This window comes from Narcine bancroftii, chromosome 13 (genome assembly GCF_036971445.1).
Source record: "Narcine bancroftii isolate sNarBan1 chromosome 13, sNarBan1.hap1, whole genome shotgun sequence".
Classification (NCBI taxonomy): domain Eukaryota; kingdom Metazoa; phylum Chordata; class Chondrichthyes; order Torpediniformes; family Narcinidae; genus Narcine; species Narcine bancroftii.
The window spans coordinates 69,909,437-69,924,871 of NC_091481.1; the positions used below are offsets into that span (position 1 = coordinate 69,909,437).

At 46.6% G+C, this 15,435-nt stretch overlaps 1 protein-coding gene across 3 annotated transcripts in view; it reads right to left on the minus strand.

Annotated features, from left to right (window-relative positions):
• Window positions 1-15,435, minus strand: part of mcm5 (minichromosome maintenance complex component 5) — a 37,078-nt gene that overhangs the window by 1,332 nt on the left and 20,311 nt on the right. For 2 of the 3 annotated variants that reach the window (XM_069909955.1, XM_069909953.1), the window contains 6 exons: window positions 14,119-14,295; window positions 12,025-12,137; window positions 10,565-10,693; window positions 10,329-10,471; window positions 10,019-10,146; window positions 8,122-8,514 (listed from right to left, as the gene is read on the minus strand). In XM_069909955.1, the coding sequence (XP_069766056.1) occupies window positions 8,413-8,514; window positions 10,019-10,146; window positions 10,329-10,471; window positions 10,565-10,693; window positions 12,025-12,137; window positions 14,119-14,295 (792 nt within the window). In that variant the 3' untranslated portion in view covers window positions 8,122-8,412. Of the gene's footprint in view, window positions 1-8,121; window positions 8,515-10,018; window positions 10,147-10,328; window positions 10,472-10,564; window positions 10,694-12,024; window positions 12,138-14,118; window positions 14,296-15,435 lie in introns of those variants that run through there. The other variant, XM_069909954.1, reaches the window with a different exon arrangement.

Genomic DNA, 15,435 nt, shown 5'->3' on the forward strand with positions numbered 1-15,435 from the left:
TGATACTGATAAGTAAAGTCCTGGTCTTGGAACTTGTACTAAAGATGAGAAAAGTATTCATCAGGAGTTTAAACAGAATTAAAGCTGGTAGCTCAAACAATACACTTTACCTCCTTGTCCCTGGGTTAAGGGATAGGAGAAACTTGGGTGATGGGAAGAGGATGTGGGATGTGCACAGGATTTCCTTCCCCCCCCCCCAGATCTGGCACCAGAAGAAGATGGTGTAAGGCAACAGTAAACATTGCCCCACTGCAAGTGCAGGGACACAATGCTGGAGAAACTCAGCAGTTAAACAGGGTACTTTATACAGCAAAAGGTACTTAGCCAAATAATTCACACGAGTCTTTCACCAAGGAGGGAGCAAAATGTAGAGGGGCACCCAAACAAATTGATGGGGAGAGGAGCATAAGCCCACAGGAACATTAAGTGTTGTTGCTCCCCATCTGAGGACATGGACAGATGTTAGCGCAGGATTGGAATGGATGGCCACTGACACTGATGTGGACAGAACGAAGGTACTCAGAGAAGTGATCTCCCATTCTCTCTTATGTAAAGAAGACCTTTGTCCATGGCCTCGTGCACTGTCAAACTAAGGCCATCCACAAAGTGAAGGAGCAACATCTAATATTCGGCATGGGCATTCTCCAACCACATGGCATCAACATCGATTTCTCTAGTTTCTGCTAGCTCACTCCCAGCTCTCCTCCTCTTCCCCATCCCACTGACTTCCTCCAGCTCTCCACTCCCTTCTCTCTCCATCCAGAGACATCCCATGCTTGCAGATGCACCTTCCCTCCCTTATCCACCTATTACCTCTTGCCTATGGGCTTGTGCCCCTCTCCCCACCACCCCCCTCCCCTCACCTGCCTACATTTTGCTCGGACCTAAATGAAGGGATCAATCCCAAAACATTGGTTAGGTATCTTTATCTCTTCTCTATAAAGTATGCTGTTTGACCAGAGTTTCTCCAACATTGTGCTTTTACTTCGATCACGCCGTTTGCAGACTTTCATGTTTTACACAAGTGCAAGGACATTTGTCTCTTGCAGTTAGCCTGACAATGAGCCAATTGCTGTATACCTCCATTTGTCAGCCATCTGATTTGACCACTCCAGCACATCCAGCAGATGATTGCTGTACTTCCTGAGGGCCATGGCCCTGGCCAGCTCCTGTTCCAGACAGCTGATTAGGTGCCATTGAAGCGACATCATCTGATTCTGCAGGCTCAGGTGATAACTATACCTCACCCTAAAGGCAGAACAGAGATCTGAGCAGAGGACAGGAAGAGGGGAGAATGGAGGAGAGAAACAAGGAAGAGTAGGTGATGAGGGACAGAAGATGGGGATAAGACAGAGGAACAGGATTAGCCAGGACCCAGTTCATTATTGGAAGTGCAGGTCGCAAATGAACATCTGCATTGCCTGTCATTCTTTCCGTCTTCAGCAGGGCCCAGTAACAGGCCAGTAATTGTTGTTCAAAAGCAGAATAATGAGTGGCAGCCTCGGGCATAGTTCATGACCAGAATCCCAGCGGGACTTGGCAGCCCTCTTGTTTCTGCCAGAGGCTCCAGGATGCCACATAATCAGTAACGGAGACCTGTAGTTCGTAGGGGGTATTTGGGATGCGGGGAGAAATGGGCAGGGCCTGAAGAATAGCCTGCTTGGCAGACTGGAACACCCTTTCCTGATCATTACCCCATAAAAAGTCTGTTTTCTTTTGGGTAACCTTATATAGAGGACGTAAAAGCAACGCCAAGTGTGGAATATGGCATCGCCAGTATCCCAATAACACTAGGAAACACTGGGTCTCCTTTTTACTAGTAAGAGTGGCCAAGACTACGATTTTATAGCGAACTTTATCGGGAACCACCTGTTCTCCAGCATGCCACTGAATTCCAAGGAAAATAACCATCTGGGATGGGCCCTGCACCTTGGCGGGGTTAATGGCCCACCTTCTTTACATCAGGGTATCTTGGACGCTCTCCATACCTTCCTGTACCATCTCTTCCGTGGTATCATCAATATAATGGTGAACTGAGAGAGAAGGCGATACTGGCACCGCCTCCAAATCATGGGCAATTAGGCTGTGGCAAATAGTGGGAGAGTGAACATAGCCCTGAGGGAGGCGGGTGAAGGTATATTAGCACCCCTTCCAGGTAAAGGCGAACTGATCCTGTGAGACCTCAGCTATAAGAATACTGAAGAGGGCATTAGCCAGATCAATGACAGCATACCATGTTCCCAAGTTCCCAGTAGCAATGTTTTCAATAAGGGTAACAATGTCCGGAACTGCCGAAGCAAGTGGTGGGGCATGTTTGTTTAAAAAACGATAATCAACTGTCATTCTCCAGGAGCCATCCAGCTTCTGGACCGGCCAAACAGGGCTATTAAAGGGCGACGTTGCGGGCCTCACTACCCCTTCTTCTTGCAAAGAATCGATGGTGGTAGTAATCTCTTCCTGCCCTCCAGGGAGGCAATATTGTGGAATGCATACTGGTTTGGGGTGGGGGGGGGGGAGGCACCATCACAAGCTCCCACTTAGCCCGACCCACCATTAATCTTTTTCTAGTAGTCCAAATTCCAAATGCAAATCCCCCTTGGCTAGTATTAAGGGCCGTACCGGCCAACATATTGATACCCAGGATACACTCATCAGTGGCAGCCACCAGGGCATGTAACCATATAGGGGAAGGGCCATCACCCACCGTGGCGTGGATTTTTATTTCCCTCGCCAGGGTGATCGCTCCTCCCATCCCCTCTATTCGAAATGTTAGTCCAGTCCAGAGGTCGGGGTTACCAGGAATCACCGAGTACTCCACACCGGTATCGACCAAGGCCAAATATTGGCGGTCATTACCCCCACCCCAATGGATTGTTAACGGTATGTAGGGCCGCGGATCCCCATGTATCCACCGTAGCTCAATGGAGGAGACATGGGAATCCCGCCTGCACCCTCATGCCTTAGTAGGGTTCAGGGGCTTCCAGGACCACATGCTACTATTATCCATAAGAGCCTTTTTAACCAATTGTTGTATCTCATCACGGGCAACTGGAGCAAGAGAAGCTGGCTCGATAGGAGCAGCAGAGGGAGCAGAAGGCACAGCTGGGCCAGGAGGACTCAACAGCTGGGGATGATGTTCCCTGCCTTCCTCTTATAAAGGGCATAAAGGACCGCGGTAGGTTTCCCATCAATATCACCTTTAGATACGCCTAACCTTAACAAGGTTAGAAAAAGGTCCTTTCTTGTCGGTCCGTTATTACCAGCAGCCCCTCTCCTTTCATCCTGCTTGTCTGATTTAACCTGGGTTGTACACGAGTGGATTTTACCTCCCAACTAATTCTCAAAGCCCAGATAAGGCATGCACCGGCTCAGACACAGGGTACCCAATTAGCGGACTAGTTACGGACAGAACCAGTCCCCGTACAGTGGGTTGGGCGGAACGAACCAATTGGGTATGAATTCCAGCCGTGAACATCTCTTCGTCAGGGCTCCCCCCATGTACCCACTGCCTCAAACGCCCTGCATACAAGGCAGAGGCCAAGGCCTGTTGACAAATTACTGGTATACCCTCCTCTGGGGTGCCCCAATTGTTCTGCAAATGTAAATCCCAATCTACTGGTGACAGGTATACTCGTAACAGGGCATCCCCTAGAGTGGCAAGCAAGTAAGGGTCAAATATACATTACCCCCTCCTTGTTTCCAAACACGCAGGAGCCAGGCCGCCAGAGTTTCTCCCGTCTTTTGGCTAAATCGATCTCCGATGGCGGCCAGCTCTTTCATAGAGAAGTCACATATCGTTGACTGCTCCCGACCGGTTCCCACTTTGGATCACAGCCCTCTACCCAATGGACGGGAGGAGGCTGAGGCCATCCCGTAGAGGGAAGGGAGGGCCACTGAGCATAAGCGGGGGTCCGCTTGGGAGGCCGGGGCATCTATCCTTCAATCTCTACCATTACATTAGACCCCTCTCCATCTCTGTCTGTTTGGGAAGTCCGCTGCCTTACGGGCATGAACAGCGGGTGGAGAGGGGAGTATGTCAGACACATTTCGAGGGGTATCTGCATTATTACCATTGTCATCATAGCAGATATTCCTGTCCCAATCATCAATTACATCAGGATTGTCGCCATTCCTTATCATGGCACGAATACAGTGTGGATCGGGTTCTACCCCTTGCTTTTTCTTATCTGCACAGAGCTGCTGCCGGAATTTAATATTACGGCAGATCGTTTGGACATGCTTATCCTCCCATTCTTTGGCTCGGTCCTGACTGGTGCGAACAATCTCACTCATCATGGAACAGCGTTGTCGCATGACTTCTATCTCCTCCTCTAGTTGCTCTCTCTTGTGCTGGATTCTACTTCTCACTGAACTAATTCTGTTTCACGCTGAACGGCGCGGCGTAAGGCTGTGGCTACCAGCCAAAAACCGTCCGTCAGCATCCCCTTTTTATCAGGCAACCCACTCTCCCAGAGGTGCACTTGATGGATCTAACCTCTCATCCCAACTAATGGGTGGTCCCAACAAAGACTGGGTATTGGCCAACATGCCAAACTCATCATCTTAGGAAGTCCATCCCAGAATCAAGAACTGCTCAGGGCTCACCTTTCTTTCAGCGAAACATCTCGAGACCAATCCTGCCGACTATGCCAATTGTCCTGGGCAAACTTGTACCTCTCACTTTGTTCGTTTTAGATTGGTCACAGTGTTTGAGCTACCGAAAGAAAACAGAGACACGCGCCGAGAGCACTTCAGTTTATACAAATCTTTATTACTAAATCTAAAGCTGATTTCAAACTACAATAAGCAAGCCTTTCCCAATTATACTTATCAACGCCTGGACTGGTCCCAACTGCCGAAGCGAGGCAACTACCGCACACTTGTAGTAGGTTGTCGGGGCGCCGGTAGCAGCTTCTCCACCTCCCCCGGCCGGGACGTTGGTTGGACTCTAGAAGTTCTTCTTCTTGCTGAGAGATGTTGCCACCCCTCAGAGAGTCTGAAACTTCAGCAGTGGGACCATGGTTTATATTACCCAAAAATGGCTTACTCAAGCACCTATTCCCTGCACAAAAAAAAAGATAACCGAGCACACCTAGGCTTCTATCAAATACCACAACTTTCTAGCTTATCACTTTGAATACAATGATTTACTTAGCTGCAAGGTCTCTCCTGACAGTCTGCGACCAACAATCCCATCAATCTCAAACTTCAGCAACCGGCAAACAAGCAGGAAGATTAAACGTTCTTGGTATCAGATGTCTTTTTGTCAGATAACTGCATCTCTGGGCCCCATGGTGGAATTTAGCTTATGTCTGCTGATCCTTGCATTATTCTCAAATTAGGTTACTGATACTCAGCCTTGCATAAGCAAAAGCATGGTCTAAATCCTCCATTACAAGCCCCATCTCCTGTCCAAATTTACACAGCATTCATTTACCTCAACAGGCCAGGTCACCACTCTCCCATAGTCAAAGGGTCATGTAGATAGACAGCACAGTCAGGCCCATCAAGTATGCATTGACCATCAACCATCCAATAACACTAATCCTTCATTGATCCCACTTTTTAATTTAGTCAGTGATCCAGTCAACCAATCTGATCCTGAGCTAGTTCTATTTGCCTGCATTGGCCCATATCAATTTCCTATCTATGCATCTGTCCAAATACCTTTTAAATATTGTAATTGTACCTGCCTTACATTTCTGCACTATCCTCTATAAAAAAAAACCCACCTACCTTATCTTATAAGCCTCTACAAACCTCCAGCCTCCTTCACTCCAGGGGAAAGTTCCTATCATAATCTATCCTTGTAACTCAAGCCCTCCACCCCAGGGAAAATCCTTGATAAGGTTTTCTGCACCCTCTCCAGTTTAATCACATCCTTCCCATAGTACACTCAATGTCCTGTCTGATGAAGGCATCTTCACCATGCTATCTACCCTTATGCTACTTTCAGAGAGCTATTGTACCAAATTTTTCAAGGGCTCCCAGGCCTCCTACACACTAGGGGCAACTTAAAGCACTTTTTAATTTAGACATGGAACACGGTAACAGGCCCTTTCGGCCCATGAGCCTGTACTGCCCGCTTATACCCAATTGACCTACAACCCGATGTAGATATTGTACAAACTTCTTCCAGACAGCGTGGGATTCAAACCCTGGCCCCAAATTGCTTTGCGCTGTAACATGTGGCGTTAACCATGCTGATCCTTTCAGCCCAAACCTGCACGTCTTTGGGCTGAGAGAGAAAACTGGAGCATTTGGGGGAAGCCCACGTGGTCACAGGGAGAACATGTAAACTGCACACAGACACTACTGGAGGTCAGCATTGGGTCCAGGCCTCCAGCACATTGAGGTATCAACTAGACTAGCTACGCCACTCATTTCCTAAACCATACTGCAGCCTATATTCTAACTCTGTCTCAATCACCAAGATCACACACCAACTCTTGGTTAAAGGCCTACTGTAGTTCTCGTCCTCTCTCATCTCTTGTAAGTTCATCATTTGATAATCCTCCTCACTGCCTGTCCTCCTGTTATAGCCACTCACATCCCTGAATTTACAGGTCTGATTTTTTTCCCCCCACAACAGCTTTCGGTCCACTTCTCCTGTAATCACCTATCTCTGATCAAGCTATTTTGTCATTTCCCAATATCTTTGGTCATGATTTGGTCAGCTGATTTTGCAACGTGAAAGGTCCCTCCCTTCCCACGTACTGGGGAAAAAAAAACTCTTACCTAGAGTAACTAATGTTTTTACTTCCTATGGCAAGCCCAATACATTGGTCAGCTTCTCGAGGAAGCTACGTGACCTGCTGAGTTTCTCCAGCACATTTGCGCCCAACCTCCTCCATTACCTGCAAGCCCCAAGCGGCATTTTCATTCCCAGCTGGGCTACGGCTTCAAACTCTGCCACCCGCTCATTGACATAGTCCGTCACCCAACTCCAGTAGGCTGCCATGGCCTTGAAGAACAGCCCCCTGCTCAGGAAGGCATACAAGCAGCGGGTACACTTCAACAGGAGCCCGACGATGGGAATGACCCGAAGCCTCTCACAGCTCCAGGCAGTCCACATGTAGAATGCCTCGTCCACAGCCTGGCCTAGCCTTTCAATCTTCTGGAGCTGCTCCAGCATCTTTCTCTCTGCCACACTGCACTGGTAGGCTGGCTCACTCGCCACCTGCCCACATCCTTCTCCTGAGCCCACACTCAAATGTGGCTCATGCACTGCCCAAGGTACCAAAACAAACCAGTAGCCTGCACACAGTTTACTTCCAAACGATTCTAAAATGGAATGATACAAATATAGGAAAGAAAACAGATCAAGCCAGGAGACAGAGGTTCCAGAGGACAATGAAACACTGGAATTGGACTTTTGAGCTGCTCTTCACTACGGCTGAGGACCAGGAGATGTTGTCTCGCATTGAGAAGCACCTGAAGCAACGCTTTTCCAATGGCTCGCAGGTGTCTGAGCACAGAATCATCCAGTAATCCAACTACCTTCCAACCATTCAACCGACAAGATGGACTGAACCACAAGACAAGCAGGAGGCAATGTTTAATGGCTGCACCTTCATCGTTAACGCACCCGCTTAAAGAGAGTTTAATAGAAGACATGGGCCAGGAAGAGTTACCGGAAGCTCTAAGCTAGGAAAGAAACAACAATGCAATACACAAATGTGCTGGAGAAATTCAGCAGGTCACGCCATGTCCACAGGAAGTGAATGATAACCAACTTCTTGGGCGTCGGCCCTTTGTCAGGTGAAAGGAAAAAACAGACAGGTACCTGGATAAAAGGGCGAGGGAAGGAGCAACACCAACAGGTAAAAGGTAGAAACAGGTGGGACAATGAAAGAAAAAAGCTGAGCAATGAAAGTGGGAGGGCAGGATTGCTCTCCAATAGATGAGGGAAGGGGGTTGGAGGGAAAGAGATCAGTGGGTGAAGGCAGTTAATGGAAATTGGAGAAGTCAATATTAATGCCTTTCAACAGCAGCACAAATCTGTTTTGACTGATTATTCCTTTCCCCACAGGAATTGCGGGCTGAGATCCCCTTGAAGTGGCTCAATTAAAGGAATACAAACCCCAACAGTGCAGCCCTCATATACAGACAGGAACAGGATTTGTTCTGACAAGCAACTTTATTGGAGAAGAACAAAAACAGTTGTGCATCGTGTAACAAATTCCTCATCCAAGGTTAGAATTCTAAAAACTGCCAGGATGCAGTGAGTTCTGTGCTGGGTTCTCTCTCGCCATACCTGCTGGGTTCAGCCTGGTTACTGATCACCCACTCTAGTAACTGGGCTTGGATGAAGGGATGGTTAAAGGAATGGCTGGGCATCCAAGGACAGAAGCAGCGAGACTGCCTCTCATGCAGGCACCACAGGGACACTCCTGGGACAGGCAGTGACCATCACTTGATTCGGTAAAGCACCTTGCGCTGCATTCGATGTTGGATCTCCCCCCGGCGCATCATTAGCTGAAGGACCTTGTAGATAGCATGCTCTGGGTATTTCTGTATGGAATAGAACACAACACTCAGCATGGGGGGTTGGGTACGTCAGCGCAGTACTGAGCAAGAACACTGTCTGTAACCATGAAGCTGCCTTCCACTCTTGTCTGGGGTCAGGCCCTGTAACAAAGACAGCATTTCTCCAGCTGTTGACCTCCTAGGCCTCACAAGCCCTGGAAATGTGACGAAACAGCACCTTTCATATCTCACTGCATCAAGCACACAGGAGCATCAACCTGACTCTGGATGTGTCACCCTGATGAAACAACCCATCCAATCCAACCAGTATCTGGTCACAACAAACAGCACATCGAGCACCAGATGACTCCCCAGGCTCTCTCAGTACACCAGGGTTCCTCTCGCCTCACACTTCTGCCTGCTTTAAGCTCCTTGACGCAAAGTTCACCAGCCAGAGTCCGTTGCCTCTCAGGTCTGCACAGTTGTGCCCCAACTCCATAGAATAGTAGTTCTCAAACTTTCTGCCCCCCACCCCCCCGCTCACATACAACCTCAAGAAATCCCTTACTTTCCATTAGAAAAAATAACATATAGTTTAAGAAATAATATTGAAATATTCGAACAAGTATGGGAGCCTTACATTAAATACAATAGCGAAAACCTACCGGGAACAAACATTACCTAAGTTGATGGAAGGAGAAGAAAAGAAAAGAATGGACTCAGTAGAATTTCTGGTGTATTTTTGTTGAATGACAACATTGTCTGACTGGCTTAATGCAACCTAGATTGTATACCTAAAATGGATGAGAGGGGGGGGTGGGGGGGTGGCTTGGGAGGAGGGAGGGGGGGGAGAGAAAAAGTCACTGTAAATGTGTGGAAAAGAAAAAGTGTATATCATGGCTATTGTGATTTATGGTGTGAAAAATAAAAAAATTTAAAAAATAAAAAAAAAAATCCCTTGCACCCATGGCAATCCCATGGGATTACTCAAGGTGATATGCAAGTGGGGCAAAAAAGGTTGAGAACCAATGCCATAGAGCATTACAGCACAGTACAGGCCATTTGTCCCATGATATTGCTCTGACCCATATATACCTACAAAAATAAACCCTCCCTATCTCATAACCCTTTATTTTACTTTTATCAAAGTATCTGCTTAAGTCTCTTAAATGGACCTATTGTACCAGCCTCTACCACCATCCCTGGCAAGGCATTGCTAGCACCCACAATTCTGTGTAAGAAAACTTATCCTGATGTCTCCCCTAAACTTTCCTCCCTTCACTTGGCACAAGTAGGATCTCAGTCCAGACCAGCAGCCTCTGGGAAGGGTCAGTCAGCACTGCCAGTGAAAATACACCTGACCCATACACCCCAGCCCCCAAAGCAGCAGCTTATTTTCCCCCCTCTGATGTCATTGTGCACCCGAGCTCAATTCTGACTGGGCTGTGAGCAGTCCGGTGCCCGCTCCCCTCCTCACCACAGCTCCCGGCACCTTGGATACAGAGAGAAGCTCCTCTGTTTGGCACTGGCTCCGTGCGCACCCACCCACCTGTTTCAGGAAATCCTGGACGATGCTGTGCTCAGACACCTGCGAGCCAACGGAAAAGCGTTGCTTCAGCTGCTTTTCAATGCGAGACAACATCTCCTGGTCCTCAGCCGTGGTGAAGCCCTCCACTCCTGTGTATAACAGCAGGCACACTTCAGCAGACTCCTCCGGAGGCCCAGGCTGCCCTACTATTCTCAACCCGGCCCAATTCTACATTTAGCCACAGACCTTGTAACCCTTTCCAATTCCCCCCCCACCAAATGCTCTGGGAGCCCCACCTCAAACATGGCACAGGCCCTGGCACTCTGCTTACCTGCAAGATTTCCTGACAGTGCAGCGTCCAGCGTGGAGACCTGAAAAAGCCGCAGCGCCTCCTCCACATCGCGCTCAGTGGCAAATGGCTGGAGTTTCATCTTGGCCAATGATTCAGAGGTTCGGACGATGGCTTCCAACTGCCTGTTGGTTGAGAGGGAGAGGAGGATGGGACTTGCACTGCGACTGTTAAGTTGTCTCCCTCACCACCCCCCCCCGCCCAACCCCTCCGCTGACCTAACTGTGATGGGGATGCTGCTGGAACGCTCCTGTTCTCGCTCATGTTCCCGGGCTCCGCTGCGCATCAGGATGTATTTGTTCTTCAGTTTTTCAGCTGCCTCGGCTGAGAGCCTCGGCCCACACTTCCTGTTGGAGACACGGTGGATCAGGACAAGATGCGGTGAACCTCGCCCACACTTTTTTTTTGGTGTGTTCTTTTTAAATTTTTTATTTTTCACACCATAAACCACATTGACCATGATACATACATTTTCCTTTTCAAATATATAGTGTCATTTTCTCCCCCCCCCTCCCATCCCACCCTCCCTACCTCCCCCCCCCATCCATTTAAAGTACAAAATCTAAGATACATTAAACCAGTCAAACAATGTTGTCATTTTGAACCATACGGAAAAGCACCAGTCCACACTGTCAGTGCCAAACACTTCCCCCCACCCCCCCCCATATTAATTCTTATTTAAATTTTAGACATACAGTACAGTAACAGGCGCTTTCAGCCCTCGAGCCTGTACCACCCAAATACCCCCGGTACGTTTTGAACAGTGGAAGGAAACTGAAGCACCTGGAGGAAACCCACGCAGTCACGGGTAGAAGATACAAATTCCTTACAGACAGCGGGGAATTAGAATCCCAATTCCTGTACCAGCATTTCACCAACTGCTATTCTAACTGTACTGTCTAAATCTCTGCTGCCTACATATGATACATATCCCTCCATCTCCTATGTGTCTATCTAGAAGCCTATTTAAACTCTTGTATCTACTCCTCTCAGCCCATTCCAGACACCATCACACCCTGAGTGGAAAAAAAAACTTGCCTCATATCTTCTTTGAATGCCCCCCTCCCCCCACATCTCACTTTAAATACACGTCCTCCAGTACATGTCATTTTTATCCTGGGGGGAAAAAAATTGTCTACAACTCTCAATTTTATAAACTTCTCCCCAACAGCCTCCAACATTCCATTTCTTTACATTGAAAAAGAAAATCAGCAGATGCTGTGGTCAAGGGCAATACACAAATATGCTGGAGAAACTATGTTGACAGGTAATCAGGAAAACGAGGTGAGGGGGCGGGAGGATGAAGAGAGAAAGGGGGCGGAACTGGAGGGTCTTCTGTACCCTTCCAAAGCTTCCACATCCTGTCTGTCCAGAGTTAAATGGAGCTGCACATGACTTCCTTACACTAGGACTCAATACCCTGGCAGACCCTTTTTATCCCTCCATGGACTCCAAATCCCAGCCGAATGACCCACCTGTGATTTCAAACAGACTTTGCAGAGAGCATCGCTGAGCTAATTGTCCACAAAAGGCATCACATTCAGCCTGATCATTTCTGAGTCACCTAAACATGCCTATCTGTAAATGCACCCCAGCTGATCTATGCAACGTTGTGGGCATGGTACTAGGCACCGAGTCCCACCCTTTGATTGAGTCCCCACCACGGTTCCTCACTCACGAGCGGCAGTAGGCGATGTATCTCTTCAGCTTGTTGAGCTCGATCTCCCCCTCCACAGCACGTGTCTGGGTTAGGGCACTCAAGTGCACATTCATGACGTGCTTGGCTAGCACCTGGGAAAGGGGCAGAGGGCGAAGTGAGGCGGAGATACCACAAGCAACCAAATGACAGCACTATCGACCTTGGCAGGAGGCCATCACCAAGAAGGCCATGGATTACCGATGTCCCAGCCCAAATAGGTTCAAGGGTTTAGCAGGAGCACGGACTTTTCGAAATTAGACTATGTAGGGTAGGGTCAGGATATAAGCCAGCTAAACTTTATGGCATCAAGAAACAACAAATCTAGTCATTGTCAAGCTACTATTTGTAGGAGTTTGCTATGTTCAAATTGGTTCATTGTTTGCTGAAATCAGTGCTTTTAAGGTATCTCATTGGGCACACCTACAAGTCCAAACAGGAGTCATGAAGAAAGCACATCAACACGTCTACTTCCTCAGGAGTTTGCAGAGGATTGGTAAAACATCAGAAACATGGTAAACTTCTACAGAGGTGTGGTGGAAAGTGTGCTGACCACCTTCATCATGGTCTGGAGTAATGGGGGCTCCAATATTTCTGAGCAGAAAGCCCTCCAAAAGGTGGTAAGCACAGACCAAGACATCACAAGTAAAAGTCTCCCCACCATCAAGAACATCTATGTGAAACACAGCTGTCAGAGAGCAGCAGCAATTTATCTTTTAATCAGATGAGGGAAGGTTTTGGTATTGATAAGAATTCTTTGTTTTTATATTATCAAATTCGATTTTTGGTAAGATGTGTGTTTGGTAGAGATATGATTTTACCTGAAATGACTAAATTTGAGACTTTTCTTATGAAGGTACCAGAGAAGGGTTATATTTCATCTATGTATCAAATATTACAGGATGGTATGGATAAAAAGGGTTGGGATAGATATAAAAGTAAATGGGAAGCGGATACTGGTTTTATTTTTTCCGAAGATGATTGGTTAGATATTTGTTATGATAGTGTAACTAGATTGATAAATGCACGTTATGCAATGATTAACTATAATTTTTTACATCAATTATATTTAACACTTGAAAAATTAAAAAAGTATGGTTTTCATGAATCAGATTTGTGTTTTAGATGTGGTAATTTTGTTGGAACTTTTTTTTCATGCTGTTTGGTCATGTATACATATACAATCTGTTTGGAAGAAAATTCAATCGTTTTTAGAATATCTGTATAAGATTAAAATAGTTTTAGATCCAACAGTATTTTTATTGGGTAGTTTGCAACCTCTGAAAGGCTTGGGATTAGGTAAGTTTCAGCTTGCTTTTGTATATTTAGCTTTATCCGTAGTGGAAAAATGTATTGCTAGTACGTGGAAAGATATAAATATGATTGATATTCATAGATGGCATAATGAGATGAGATATTGTTTAATAATGGAAAAAATTACGTATGCTTTGCGTGATAATTATAATTTTTTTTATTAATAAGTGGTTGTTATATTCAGAATATTTAGATTTCAATTTACATTGATTAGATCTTAATATGTATATTTAATTTTTCTTTAATATTTTTTCTTTCTTTATGGGTCTCCTTAGGAGAGTTGGCTGAAGGGGGGGGGTTCTTTTTTTTTATATATAAAAAAATAACTTTCATGTTTATGGTTAACTGTTGTACATGTCATATTATTTGTTTTTTGAACGAATAAATAAAGTTTAAAAAGAGAGCAGCAGCAATCATCAAGGATCCACACCACTCCATCAGGAAAGAGGTATAGGTGCAACAAGACTTGCATCACGAGGCTCAAGAACTAGAGGATGTGGTAATGATGCATGTGTCCAATCACTATGGCTTAAAAAGTGCATTGGAGACGACGATGCTCAGAAGGGGAAGTGGAGATGGACATGGATCCGCCCTAATCCTCTGCTATGGGGGAAAACAAGCCCAAAGGGCCAAATGGTCAGCTATATCCCACAAGGATCAGATTTCCAGCCCTAATCAAATGGATTGTCTTGAATGGACACCAATACTTCCCGACCAATTCCCCTCCCAAGGCCACCTCTTGCACCCTCCCCGAACACTTACTATATCTCTCTCCTCGTTATGCTCATCCTTCACAATGAAGATCATGTCAAACCGGGACAAGATGGTCGGCATGAAGTCAATGTTCTCTTCTCCTTTGGTATCATCCCATCGCCCGAAGACGGAGTTTGCTGCAGCCAGCACCGAGCAGCGGGAGTTCAGGGTAGTTGTGATCCCAGCCTGCACAGGGAAGGCATTCTGATCGATTCTCCACCCACAGATTTTTCCAAATAAACCAACTCAAGCTCACCCGAGGTGCAAGATCAAAACTTTCTTCAAGGAAGAGCAATCTCCTCCTCTACTAAACTGCCTCTTGACCCACAGCAACCTTCACCAACCTGCCCGCAACTTACAGAAACCATGGCAGCCACCGCCAACATCTCCACAGCTGACAGAAACTATGACAACCTTTCCCAACCCATCAAAAGCCGATGGTATCCACTGTGAACCACTCTATTGCCTACATTACCATGACAAACCTTCCCTAAGCCTTTAAAAGGCAACCCTCTCCTAACCCAGCTCCTTTCCCAGGCTGATGACAAAAATGTAACCTAGGGCTTGCACCATACCTCTCAGCCTATGGCTGAGTGGGATAGTGATCTCACCTCGATTTACCTGAATCCCCTATTCTATCTCTCTCCCAAATTCCCCCTTACAAAGAATAGAAACAGGAGAAGGCCATTTTGTTCCCTGAGCAGGCTTCACTCTTTAGTAATGACCATGGCCAATCTGAACTTTGGCCTCAACTCCCTCCTTCTGCAAAGACCCCACATCCACATCTATCTGAAATTAAAAGTATGAATGTTCAGAATTCTCAGGCTCAAAAGTGAAATTGCCCTGAGTTTTAGCCTTCAGTTTATCACTCTTAAACCTGATGTGAAATGCCCCAGAGGTATCTTTACCACAAGCCAACTGACTAATCCCATCCCACTGAAGAGCCAGACAACTAGTCAGTTACATATCCGTTTCTTTATGTAGCAAGAGAAGCAGGTCTTTTATGCCTGCTCTGCCATTCTACAAGAGCATGGCTTGATCTTATACTTCAGACACTTTCCCTGCCTAACACATTACAGCACAGTACAGGCCCTTCAGCCCACAATGTTGTGCTGACTTATATACTGTATACCTGCCCAAAAAAATGAACCCCTCCCTATCTCATAACCTTTTTCATCCATGTGCCCGAGTCTCTTAAATGCCCCTATTGTTCCAGCCTCCACCCCAGGCAAGACATTCCAGGCACCCACCAGTCTCTGTGTTAAATACTTACCCCTGATGTCTCCCCTAAACCTTCACTTTGTACAGATGTCCTTTGGTTTTTGT